Below are 12979 nucleotides of genomic sequence, written 5' to 3'. Positions count from 1 at the left end.
GAGCCGACTGGGAAAAGATTGGATGGGATATATGGGGAAGCATGAGGCCCTGGGAGACGCCAGACACAATTGAAACACTCGATGCCACGGTGGAGAAACTTATTCAAGCGACCGCGACGGCCATTGACAAGGACATCCCGAACCTACAACCGTCACCATATGCTAAGCGTTGGTTTACACCAGACCTCAAAACCCAACAAAAAGCAGTAAACCAAACACGGCGTAAATGGCAAGAGAGCTGCGCAAGGGCAGGACGGGACGACCCCTACACTAAGCTACTCTCTGAGGAGATGCGCCAAAAGCGCCGGACATGGACACGGGCAATTGAGAAAGCCAAAACCGCACATTGGAAACAGTTTCTGGACAGAGCAGGGGAAGGGAGGCTTTGGAAAGCGGCGACATACATGCGGCCACGCGAATCCTGGAGCAGCGTTCCGGCTCTCAAAGTCGATAACCGCAGCGTGACTGGAAACCAAGAGAAGGCCGAAGCATTTATGAATACATTCTTCCCGACGATGGCGCCGGCCCAGGAAGAGACACCCACACGAATCCCAGCGGAACTTCCATGGCAACCAATCACAGAACTCGAAGTCTATAGATCCTTGCAGGCAGCGAAGAGCTCCACGGCGCCCGGAGAGGACGGGCTCCCGATGCTGATCTGGAAACGGCTGTGGAGACACCTTGGAAACCTCATCACGCGAATTTTCGCAGCATCGATTGACTTGGGGTACCACCCCCGAAAGTGGAGAAGCGCCCGGATTGTGGTTCTACGTAAACCCGGGAAGTCGGATTACTCGATCCCGGGAGCGTACCGGCCGATCTCACTGCTGAACACACTCGGCAAATTACTTGAGGCGGTAATGGCCCGGCGGCTGTCCTACCTCGCAGAGCACTACGGACTTCTCCCGGACACCCAGTTCGGGGGACGTCCGGGGCGAACAACCGAGCAGGCCCTGCTGGTGTTGACTAACGCAATCGACCGGGCGTGGTATGGACAGAGAGTAGTTACCTTGGTAGCCTTTGATCTGAAGGGCGCTTTCAATGGCGTGAACAAGACCAGTCTTGATATTCGTCTCCAAGCTAAAGGCATTCCTAAGGTCGCTCGAAGGTGGATTGCAAGCTTCATGAGCGGTCGACAAGCCAGGATTGGGTTCGATGACTACTGCTCCGAGGTGATACCGCTGGGAAATGCCGGGCTGGCGCAAGGTTCCCCCTTATCCCCTATCCTCTTTGCGTTTTTCAACAGTGATCTGGTGGACCAACCAGTCAACTTCCACGGCGGTGCATCAGCCTTCATCGACGACTACTTCCGTTGGCGGGTTGGACGATCTGCTGAAGAGAACTTGGCTAAACTCCAATCCGAGGATATACCCCGGATTGAAGCCTGGGCTCGGAAAACAGGATCGAGCTTTGCTGCCGAAAAGACTGAACTCATCCATATCACCAGGAAGAGAAGGGAACAATGTCGAGGTCAAATCACCATAAACAGCAGCGTCATCACTCCATCAACAACTGCAAAGCTCCTCGGCGTCATTTTTGACCATGAACTACGGTGGAAGGAACATGTGCAACAAGCTGTCAAGCGAGCTACCAAGGTCAACGTGGCGATTGGGGGGCTGCGGCAGCTTCGGCCTGAACAGATGCGACAGCTATACGAAGCGTGTGTCACACCAGTTGTTCAATATGCGTCAACTGTGTGGCACGACCCACTGCGAGACAAAACACACCTGAGACAGTTACGCACCGTGCAGCGTACGGCACTTATTCGTACTCTCTCCGCCTTCCGAACGGTAGCCACAGCCACTCTCGATGTCGAAGCTTATATACTACCTATCCATCTTCGCCTACGCCAGCGTGCTCAAACCACCATCACTCAACTCCACACATTGCCACGGAAGCATCCAATCCGGGAAGTCCTGCTTCGGGCCCGGAGACGACGAGATAATGTCGGATCACACGCCCGGTTCCCGCTCGCGGAGGCTCTGAAAACCATGAACCTAGAAAGGCTCGACGACCTGGAAATGATTGATCCAGCCCCACAACCACCGTGGCGGACTGAAGCCTTTTCTAAAATCGACATTGCGACCAATAGAGAAATAGCGATGGAGCAGGCGGAGGCAGCACGGTCCGAGTCGGACCTTGTGGTGTACTCCGACGCCTCGGGACGTCAAGGCCACCTGGGTGCCGCAGCCGCAGTCCTCGATGACGAATCGGTAACGACTGGGAGCCTACAGATACAGGTCGGACCCATGGGCCAATGGTCGGTGCATGCCGCCGAACTAATCGGTATCCTTTATGCGATCAATCTTATCAATAGAATCGTGCTGCAACAGCGGAGAGCCGGCCAGAAACGAGCGAGAACAGTCACTATTCTCAGCGACAGCACGTCAGCACTGCTGGCTATTCAGAAACCCGGCAGTAAATCAGGCCAACAAATTATCTATGCGATCCTTCAAGCAGCCAAGAATACGAGAACGCACGGGGTTACAATTCGATTGCAGTGGGTTCCCGGACACAGCGAGATCCTCGGTAACGACACAGCCGATCGGCTGGCCAAAGAAGCAGCTATACCTGGCAAGACACACCCGTTTTCCCCCCTGCTCTCGCGTGAAAGAGCATACATCAGGCAAGGAATCCTTACTCAATGGGAGAAAGAATGGAAAGAGTCCAGGGACGGCGGCCATCTCCGGAAAATCGACAACACACTGCCAGCAAAATACACCAGACGACTCTACGGAGCTCTGCCAAGAAATCGAGCATACCTTCTGACCCAGATACGGTCGGGACATTGCTGGCTGTCCACGTACGGCAAGTTGTTCGGCTTCCGCGATGATGACCGGTGCCTCTGCGGTGAACGGGAAAGTATAATACACGTCCTTCTAGATTGCCCGCTGCTCAGAGACCTACGTCGAGAGCTCCGGGCAAAGGTCGGTGATGCGCTCAATAGCATGTCAGTCCTGCTGGGCGGATCTTGTCAGGAGGGTGGAAGTAGAGTCAGCAACGCTTCACGTACTAAGACAGTCGAGGCCGTCTTGGATTTTGCGGAAGCATCCCAGCGATTTCGAAGCCGTGTGCCATAAGGGCAGCTAACTAACATCAACGGCGCAAAGGCCACAATAGGCCCCGACGAGGCTCTAAGTTCGTTTAAGAAGTGGTACAGGATCAATGTTTATTAAAGAGATACATATAGTGGTAGTAGCCTGCATATCGCCTTAGCGAGGGGTCAGGGTAAATGAAACCATCCATCCATCCATCCGACTGTATCCATGTCCTCATCTAACGTGGCCGCGGTGCTGATGCGGACGCAATTTGGCTCTTTCCGTGGTCGCGGAATTATCGCGTTCGGGGGTTGTTCGGGCGTGTTCCCTGCCGCTGCTGCTGCGACTGCGGCCCATGATTTAGGGGAGGATAGGGTCTGTGTTTCGACCTGGGACCGAAGGGACTGTATCTCCTCCTGTAGTTTGGCATTTTCTTTCTGTTGTTCTTCCCGTCCGGCTTTAATCTCTTGGATTTCCGCTCTGGCGGACTCGATTACAATGTTTTGGTGTGATGGTTTTCTTCAGGCTGAGAATCAGCGCCCAGACCATCTGGTTAGTGATCCGGTTACTGGTATCATCTGGCACATTGAGGTCCAGAGGTGGGATCGTAATGTTTTGTGTTCTCCTTGTCCAGCCCCTATGGGCTGGTGCCAGCGTCTGCTCGCCATTGTCTCTTGCAGAGTTTTCAGGCTCCTTTCTGAATTGAGACCGTGGTGGTGTGCCGAGCGGAAACTAAATTCGGCCCGATGGCGATCCCGCCAGCGGGTGATCCCGAAATCACCCCAAGGACACCGTATATTCACTCCTATACTCTTTCGCCTCCTAAACCTTTCCCTCTCGATACAGACTCTCCGGGCTCTTAGCAGTCCACCTTACGTGTACAGTCTTGCGACCAAATATAGTACTTTCGACGGTCGTATGAATACAGTACCTTGCAGCATTAGCCTGCCTACCCCAGAGTCTCCTTACTCTTTCCTAAACCCTAGCCTTAATACACTAGTCTGTATATGGCTAGGTAGTTATATTAGTATTCTTGGCATTAATCGACATGTTTTGTAAATTTCTTGACCTTACTTCCAAAAATAACAGTACATACACACACACACACACACACACACACACACACACACGCACTGTATGAGGAACTACCAGGGAACTGAAGTCTGCCCGTTCGATAATCCCGATGCCAACTGCCAGGAGTGATCTCGTAACGTCACCGTGCCGGAAGACCAGGTGCACATTGTCACTGGACCTAGGTGTACGGCTTCATCGATCACCGGAAATAGGAACCGTCTGCATGATAGGGACGCGCAATCTTCATACTTGAGTGTGTCTAGAGTAATGATATGTATTATCTAATCACAATCATAATAAACTGGTGCTTTTCTGTACGGCATTATAACATTGTGGCCAAAAGCCCTATTGTACTATCCATTACTGTTATAATTCATTGAATGGAATAGCAGCGAACGACTCGTGGACGCTTTCTTCATACTTACCTGACCTGAATGGAAATTCACTACTATGGCTTGCGTTAATGGGAGCAGACCCAGATTGTGTGTTGCACGTATCTGTATATCCGTCACCAACCACAACTCTCGCATCAGCAACGGTCAATAAGTGACCGAAGCAGCCTCTCCTCATAGCAGAACTCGATTAAATCAAGCGTACTCCCCATGAGAAACAGCGTCCCAATTGATCCAAATAGAAAGGAAGTTTGCAATATTACCATTAGGCAGGACTCAATAGTCACCAAGGTTCGCCTGAGCGGTACTAAAATGTGATTTATTCCATCACATCCTTGATGACGACCTGCAGACCAGAGGTAGGGCAATTAGCGGCCATCGGGCAAATGCTAATTCTTGGTGTTCACCTTTGCCCGATGATCGCAATGCCCGCTGTACCTACGGTGCCGTTTGTACCTGGATAATCATGGATTCTCCTGTCGGGGTATGTCTCGATTATCTCTACCCCGTTAGGAATTCTTCCCAGGCACGTGCCGTCGCGTCCCCACTGAAGCCACCGACATGACCGTAATAGGCTTAGCTTACTACGCGTTACCCGCTAACCATCTCTTAGCGAACGAATTGTGCTTGGCTTACATAAAGACTGGATTAATTGATTAGTTAACTAGTTAACGTTACAGGCGGTCTCGAAATTCCTCTGACCTTCGAACACATGACAATTGTTTTTTAGCCCCACTGCCAAGAGCTTAGCGCGAGCCGATTATTCGAGCAATATTCGATACATTACAATCTGTATCTGACGAAACGTTGTAACAACATTGAATTTATCACGTAATAACTGATGAACCTATGAGTTGGACCACAAATCCAACACATGGATGATGAAATCATGAAACAGTAAACAGTCACATGACTCAGAAACCAGGATAGTTGGTGCGAGCCAACTTTCTTTAACGCCACTTGGAAGAAACAACCACCGCCTACTAGTAGGAGAGCTGAAAAATCAGGAAGCTTCTATGATATTACAGACACTATATAATGCCCCCTTCTCCCTTACCCTTCTTTTAAAAAGAGAGCTGAAAAATTAGAGTCACAAATGCAGTCCACCACAGGATACCTCACATGACAGAGAATGCAATTATGGCAACACTGCCGCCCGTACTACCAACTGCAATAGTGCTGTTTTTGACTATTGATGAGGAAGGATGATAATTTGGAGGTAGCCATAGCTCTCTTTGACCCTGAACAGTAATCCACCGGCCTGCTGACAAAGATATCTGTGTCACCTTCTCGGAAGTTGAGAAGCTTTCATGGCAACTTTGGATATTGAAAGATCCTATGTTAGTAATCAATAGTGGCAGGTGCTCCGAAAATTTAACATCGGTGGCAACGTCGTCTGTGCTTATGTCATGCTTGAGAGCGCCCGTGGCCGCATCCCACAGCTTGATGGTGTTGTCGTCCGAGCTGGATGCCAGCAGCTGCCCGTTGTTTGAGAAGACGACCGAGGTAACCGACCAAGAATGGCCCTCCAATGTATACTTGAGAGCGCCCGTGGCCGCGTCCCACAGCTTAATAGTCTTGTCGTACGAGCCGGATGCCAGCAGCTGCCCATTGTTTGAGAAGGCAACCGAGTGAACCGACCCAGAATGGCCCTCCAATGTATGCTTGAGAGCGCCCGTGGCCGCGTCCCACAGCTTGATGGTCTTGTCATATGAGCCGGATGCCAGCAGCTGCCCATTATCTGAGAAGGCGACCGAGTGAACCATCTCAGAATGGCTCTCCAATGTATGCTTCAGAGCGCCCGTGGCCGCGTCCCACAGCTTGATGGTCTTGTCGTACGAGCCGGATGCCAGCAGCTGCCCATTGTTTGAGAAGGCGACCGAGTGAACCATCTCAGAATGGCCCTCCAATGTATGCTTGAGAGCGCCCGTGGCCGTGTCCCACAGCTTGATGGTGCTGTCGTCCGAGCCGGATGCCAGCAGCTGCCCATTGTTTGAGAAGGCGACCGAGGTAACCGACCAAGAATGGCCCTCCAATGTATGCTTGAGAGTGCCCGTGGCCGCGTCCCACAGCTTGATGGTGCTGTCCTTCGAGCCGGATGCCAGCAGCTGGCCGTCGCCTGAGAAGGCGACTGAGTAAACCCAGCCAGAATGGCCCTCCAGTGTTTGCATCTCTGGATCCCAATACTCTTCTACCTTTGGGCCTCTGGATAACCAAGCAGGAAGTTCTGTCTCAAAGGTCTCTCTGATCAACGCTTTGTGTGGTGCAAAAATCAGGCCAGAGCTGTACAGTTGCAGTGGTGCCATATCAACAATTTGTGCAAACTTTAGGATAAATCTGCGCGTATCTAAGAGGAACATATGCATTCCGTTACTGGACTTATCCTAGATTTACCACTTGTGTTAGTCTGTCAGCTGCCACAAGCTAGTTCATTACTCACTTTGGTCAGTTGGAGCAAGGAATTCACTGCAATTATGGCTTCAGATATCATCCCCAGAATGCCCATGGCTTCGAACCAATGAAGCAAGTGTTCTTTCAGGAATATGAGCACTTTGTCGAGGATTCTGGCTGGTGCTGGGCTTCGAGTTAGATGGTAAACCCAGTAACGACAGGCGTACTGAAGGGCGGGTGGAAGATATCTTGCTATAGAATCCAGGTGTATTTCTGTTCGGCTGGTCCCATAGCTTGGCAGTTCGCAAATATTCTTTTTGAGATAACGGCCCATAACAGTAACACATTGGCTGGCTATGAGCTCGTGCTTTGCCCTTTTATCCACCCAGAATTGAGACGTGGCCTCTTCGTCTTTTGTACGATCATTCACCAGATAATCATGGAAGGACAAATGCAGGGTCCGTATAGGTAGATTTGCATCGCTGGGTATAGACAGGACCGAATGGAAGAACTCCAGATGGATGCTGATATGGCGTTCCAGATCAATACTGCTATTGTGTTCAGATGTTCCAAGCAGCAGCTCCGCAAGAGAACTCAATGAGAGCGGATTAGCAAGCAGAATGATTACCCCAATGGTTCTCTGAAACTCTTCAATCAGCTTATCCCGGTCCGTAGCTTCCTGGACAAGGAGTTGGTTCAGAACTGGTCGGTATGTGCCATCCATCTTTGATCCTGTAGAACTAGTGGAAAACTTCCGAAGCCGCTCATCCGGGTCAAAATGGCTATCCGCCACGAAACGACACACCGTGGCTGCAAAGATAAAGAGCGGACAAGCCATTATTGCTAAGGCTTCGATTCTTTCCTCTCCAGGCCAGCCGTGGGGGAGAGCATGCCGGCGCCTCTGCTGTATTTTCGAGAATTCTTCTCTGAGATATAAGGCGATGTCATGTTTTATCACATCTTCATCCAGATTTTGCAGGATAGTATTCTGGTACTTGTTCTTATTAATCTGATCAAACCCAAAACGGATGGGTATCTCCGGCCGGCTAGTTAAAAAGAATCGGATCGTCATATTTGTTGCCTTCTCAGCCTTGGGTAAAAGATCGAGGATGATCTCCACATCTTCCTCCGGCTCACATTCATCGAGGGCGTCGATGACAATCACTGTAGAATTCATAGCTTCACCAGGATCGACATCGAGTAATGGTTGTAATATGAGCTTATTAAACTGCTCTCGGAGCGATCTTCCTGGAATCGTAGCATCGTTTTCAAGAGCTTTTCGGATTCCAGGGACCATTTGAGGAACGTGGACTGCCAATTGCTTGACTATTGTTGAGAAAAACTTTGCGGCTGAGCCCCGATCTCCCTCGCTTCTTTTAAAAAAGAAACTTGCCCCGAGCATGCCACCATCTGCGAAGGATCGGGCTACCGTCCTCGCAATAGTAGACTTGCCAGTACCTGCCATTCCGCTCAACCAGAATATACATCTGTTACTGGACCTACCCCAGTCCTGCACCTGCTGAAGCAACTCCGTTCGCGTTCCAGCAAGGCATTCATCCTCATGCTGGTCCTCGAAGGAGTCAAAAAATGCGCCCTTGGCAAAAGGAAGATTTAACATTTCAACTGCATCGTGCACTTTTTGGATATCCATGGTCAAAGTATTGAGGTGGTTCAGAATAGCTTCTGCTTCCTTTTTCCGGTGTAGATGCTGGTCTAGAACCAGCCACTGATGCAAGTGGGACTCCTCTTCCTTGATCGAGGTCTTGAGCTGCGTGAGTGGCTGGCTTGTTATAGCTGTTATACTCTCCACGATGTCTTTTCCCTTGTTGGACTGTTGTACTCTCCGTACTTCGGCGGAGTATCCCAAAATTGCCACATACACCCGGACAATCGATCGTTCTTTTTCGACGTTCACTATGGCATGATCTCTATCCCCATAAAATTGTTCTTCGATGAAGGCACAACGAGTCAGCAAATCCGCCAGGTATCCCGACGAGTCGAACAGAGCCCCTTGGAGGTCTGCATGATTCTTAGCCATCTAAGTCATTAGCTGATTGTCTGGCTTGGTTGGTGCAAGGACCGTACCGTTAATCCAAGCGAAACTATCGCCCAAGCACTGGAAGCGTACCCAGTCGGATCGAATTTCGCAATGTTACTGACAATATCTTGAAAAGACAGCACCGAGTTTAGTATTTTATGGGCTGTGGCCCGAATGCCATCCTTTCCCCCTTTCTCCCTGTACTGCGCCTCTGTCGCCTTTACTACTTCGTCCAATATCTCTCTCGTTCGTGCATTGCCAGCATCCTGAGACTTTGTTCCGGTAAGCGGGAAAAGTACTGCTATACTGTTCTGGTCGCTCTCGGTTAACTCGTCGTACGCCATCTGCCAAAAGCCCTTCGTATTGTGGTCGCTGGGTTGGAAAATATCATATTTGGAATTGGCAGGGCCATCTTTTGCGTCCGGATCCGCGGTGACGTTTGAAGTGTTTGATTTCGGGGCAATGAGATGTGTATCTTTGTCTCTTTTTCGCCCTTTGAAGACAGTCTTCCAGTGTCTGAAGAATCTGTGTCTCTTACTTTGGATAGAATCACTGGGAGTATCCATAGTCACACCGGCGGAATTGCTTTGCAACGAGACGTGGTCGCGGGGATGCGTAGTGAAGTTCGCTGGAAATGAGTTTGGAAGCAAGAAAGAAAAGGACCGGGGGCTGTCTGGCTATTTCTGGGAAATATCGGAGGGAAGACAGGGCAGCGGCCGTCAGCCAACTATTGGCTGCAGAGAGGCCTGTTTTGACGCGCCATGCTTGTTTGCTTTTTTCTAGCTCAAATCCGAGGGCCGTGGCTCTTTCGGAATCTGGGCAACATTTGACGGTGGAACTCAGTTACATTCGGGAGCTGAATGATTCATATCTGACGGTTGGTGCGGCTTCCCTAAGAGCTCAATCGAGTCTGAGATAGAGAAGGTGGTTGAAACTTCCACCTCTGGTGGTTTACCAAGTTCAGCGACTACCTGTGCCCATGTCCTCACCTGGATTAGGCTCGGAACGAGAAGTCTACTCTCCGAAGAGGGGTTGGGTTGGAAAGCAATGCTACCGACACCATCGTCCAAACAGGGCGAGCCACGATCGAGGCTCAGCAGCTGGTCGGGCACCGGAGTCATTATCGGGCCGTGCTGACAATCGCGGGTTTCGTTCCGCAAACACCACGTAGCAGGTTGTGCTCCCTACCACACAACTACATCCCACATGAATCGAAGATACCGGCAAATCTGAAAGCTTCGCAACCCGAACAGATTCAGCAATGATCGAGAACGGGTCGTCGACGAGAGCTGAAATTGCCTTTGCCGCTGGTTATAGCAAGCAAGCTGTAATATATCCGTCAGAACCTGGAGGCGTTTGGCAATGTCAGAGCCCCCCGGAACGGCGTCGGACGCCCTCGAAGTATCACCCCACCGATGCTTGAAGCCGTGTTAGAACGCTTGAAGGAAAAACCAACTCTCTACTTGGATAAATTAGTGGTGATTATATATGATGATTTTAAAAAACATATAATCAAACAGAGTCTAAGCAGGACACTTGCTTCTATTGGATGGTTGAACAAGGCAGCTCAGCAAAGAGCAAGGGAACAAAATGCAGATTTACAAGACTTTTACCTGCATAGTCTATCCCCTTATTCGTCATACCAGCTGGTTTACGTGGATGAGTCGGGCTGTGATAAGCGGATAGGATTTCGGCGAACTGGCTGGTCTTCTTTTGGTGTGACACCAATTCAGATCTCTAAATTCTACTGTAATCGATATTATCAGATATTGCCTGTCTACACCCAGAAGGGTGTTCTCTTATCTCAAGTCTTTCAAGGCTCAACTAATACCAATATATTTAAGGATTTCATCGAGCAGCTTCTCCACCACTGTAACAGATGGCCAGCGCCGAGGTCCGTAATTATTATAGATAATGCATCCTTCCACCGTACAGAGCAGGTTAAACAGAGATATGCCTGAATGCAGGAGTTAAGCTGCTATATTTGCCACCCTACTCTCCAGATCTTAACCCTATTGAGGAGTTCTTCGCTGAACTCAAACAATTCATCAAGCGGAGGTGGTATGAGTACGAAGAAAATCCAGGTCAAGGATTCGACGCGTTCCTTGAGTGGTGTGTTGGAGTTGTTGGTTCAAGGATGCAGAGTGCTGAAGGCCATTTTCGGCATGCAGGTGTACTGATAGACGAATATATATAGCATTTCTCGGCTGTACCACACATAGGGAGATAGACTGAACAATGACCAAAGGCAGCGCATTTATCTATTCTATCAATCTGACTCCCCACCATCCACAGAACAATAAAAGTTGTCTACCCAGTATCTAATATCCCTCACAAATCGACGAGCAATGCCCCATTTCACTCCCCGGTTCTTGAAGTATTCGGGATCACTTAACTCATCGATCTGGTCCAAGTCCAATCCATCACCCAGAGCCACGTCACATGCTTTGCGAAATCCATCCTTCCACGACTCATTCGCAACTTGTGACTGTTGCCAGTCACAGTAGGCCTGGACATTGGCGTCACGAAATCCTGCTATTTTAAGCCGCGAAGCCTTGGTGGAACAGATGGATGCGTCTTCCGGGGTAGGTGGCGACGATGACATACCCGGCTGCGTGGCCTGTGCGGGAAGCACATTTGTGATCGTAATCGGCGGGTAGGCTGACTCTGATGGAAGGCGACTACGACTCTTTTGCCCTTCAAGCCGCCGCCTCTCAGCCCTATAGATTTGCTCACGGATCATGCCAGGCACATCTTCATGGGACTCTAATTTTTCCCACTCTTCACGTACCGGACCAGGCTCAAAAGCTCATCTCTGTACAGTTTGTAATGTTTCTTTCCGTATGGATCCTGCCAACAGTGCGGCCCCAACTCACACGACCCGGGACACCGCATTATCATGTAGACATGCCTCCAGGCCGCAGGCTCTCCAGTTAGTTCCTCCTCCGTGTTGACCTCTCGATCAAGATCCTGAAGCATACCCTGGGTGGCAGAAGATGCACCTCGCTTGTCAGTTACCCTGCGACTGGCTGTAGAGTCCTGGTTGTCATCTACATAGTTAAATGATATTAAGAGTTTCAATTTCTTGCTGGCAAGGAAGTGATGGCCCCATTCAAGAAGCTGTCTCTCGATATCAGGCCAGTCAATATCTGTTTTATCAAACTGTCGAGTAAGTTTGTCACACCGAGGAACCATCACTACAATGGACGTGTCGTCCAATGCAACCTTTTTGTGTGGATATTTGAGGCATAGTTTCTCTCTCAATTTTGGTTGGAGGAACAGCCTCCAATAAAATCCAGGGGCAAGAACCAGATCTTGTTCCGTATCTTTGATCACAGTCTTTGTATTGAGAGTAACCTTCCATTAAATCCAATAGTGAATGCACGTGGGTGGGTCCTCATTATACGTCTTCCCTTCAACCTAGTCTCCGTACTGGAGGAGCGGCAGTTTATCTGTGTGGGAGGCGCGTGGTTGAGGGGCGGGATACTCAAAGGGGGACGGAGAGTTGGCGTTGATAAGGCTAAGACTTGATGGCGAGGAGATACGACTGAAATTTCCGGGAGTGGGTGCATACCATGGCGACTCATCGCATCGCCACGATTCGTTTCGGTATGTGTCGTCATCATTTCCAGGGCTAAATAAGCTCGAGCTCATCTCTTTAGTGATTGAGACTCCTGTGGTTAGCAATATCGGGTTAAAACTCACACACTACGCTGCCTCAGCAGCTGTTGTTCGCCGGCGAACAACGGTTAGCAAACAACAGCTGCAGGCGAAGAGGATTGTGAAACGACCGTCTTATTTTGTCACATCAAACAGTAGAAAATGTACTGTGCGTTTATCGACTGCATGAGTTACAACAAGGCAGAGATACGTGGTTGCCAGAAAGGGGAAGTTGATGCCACATGGCCCGTCTGCGAGGGACCAGGAACAGGCGTTCCTAGCTCCCTGAGATCTACGGTGCCGGGGCGGGAGGTTCCATGTACTTCCATGGGTATCTCCCGTGGTTAACTATTGTCGTGGTGGGATTGTGCAAATTAATAAGCCAT

General features: G+C 50.0%; 2 protein-coding genes across 2 annotated transcripts; both read right to left on the bottom strand.

The window, feature by feature from the left end:
• Positions 1–5622: 5622 nt before the first annotated feature.
• ASPBRDRAFT_201704 (uncharacterized protein) lies at positions 5623–9499 on the bottom strand (the record flags this gene model as incomplete). Its single annotated transcript, XM_067621581.1, has 3 exons — positions 5623–6888; positions 6945–8933; positions 8981–9499. 3 exons carry the CDS (start codon positions 9497–9499, stop codon positions 5623–5625), a joined length of 3774 nt encoding a protein of 1257 aa, XP_067472828.1.
• A 1703-nt stretch (positions 9500–11202) lies between these two features.
• Positions 11203–11676, bottom strand: ASPBRDRAFT_201703 (uncharacterized protein; the record flags this gene model as incomplete). The annotated part of the gene is made up of 1 exon (XM_067621580.1): positions 11203–11676. The coding sequence occupies one exon, from the start codon at positions 11674–11676 to the stop codon at positions 11203–11205; it is 474 nt and encodes a 157-aa protein (XP_067472827.1).
• Positions 11677–12979: the final 1303 nt, after the last annotated feature.

This window comes from Aspergillus brasiliensis, assembly GCF_001889945.1.
Source record: "Aspergillus brasiliensis CBS 101740 unplaced genomic scaffold ASPBRscaffold_42, whole genome shotgun sequence".
NCBI lineage: Eukaryota > Fungi > Ascomycota > Eurotiomycetes > Eurotiales > Aspergillaceae > Aspergillus > Aspergillus brasiliensis.
Note: the sequence above shows the minus strand (reverse complement) of the source record. Positions and strands in the feature narration are given on the sequence as shown.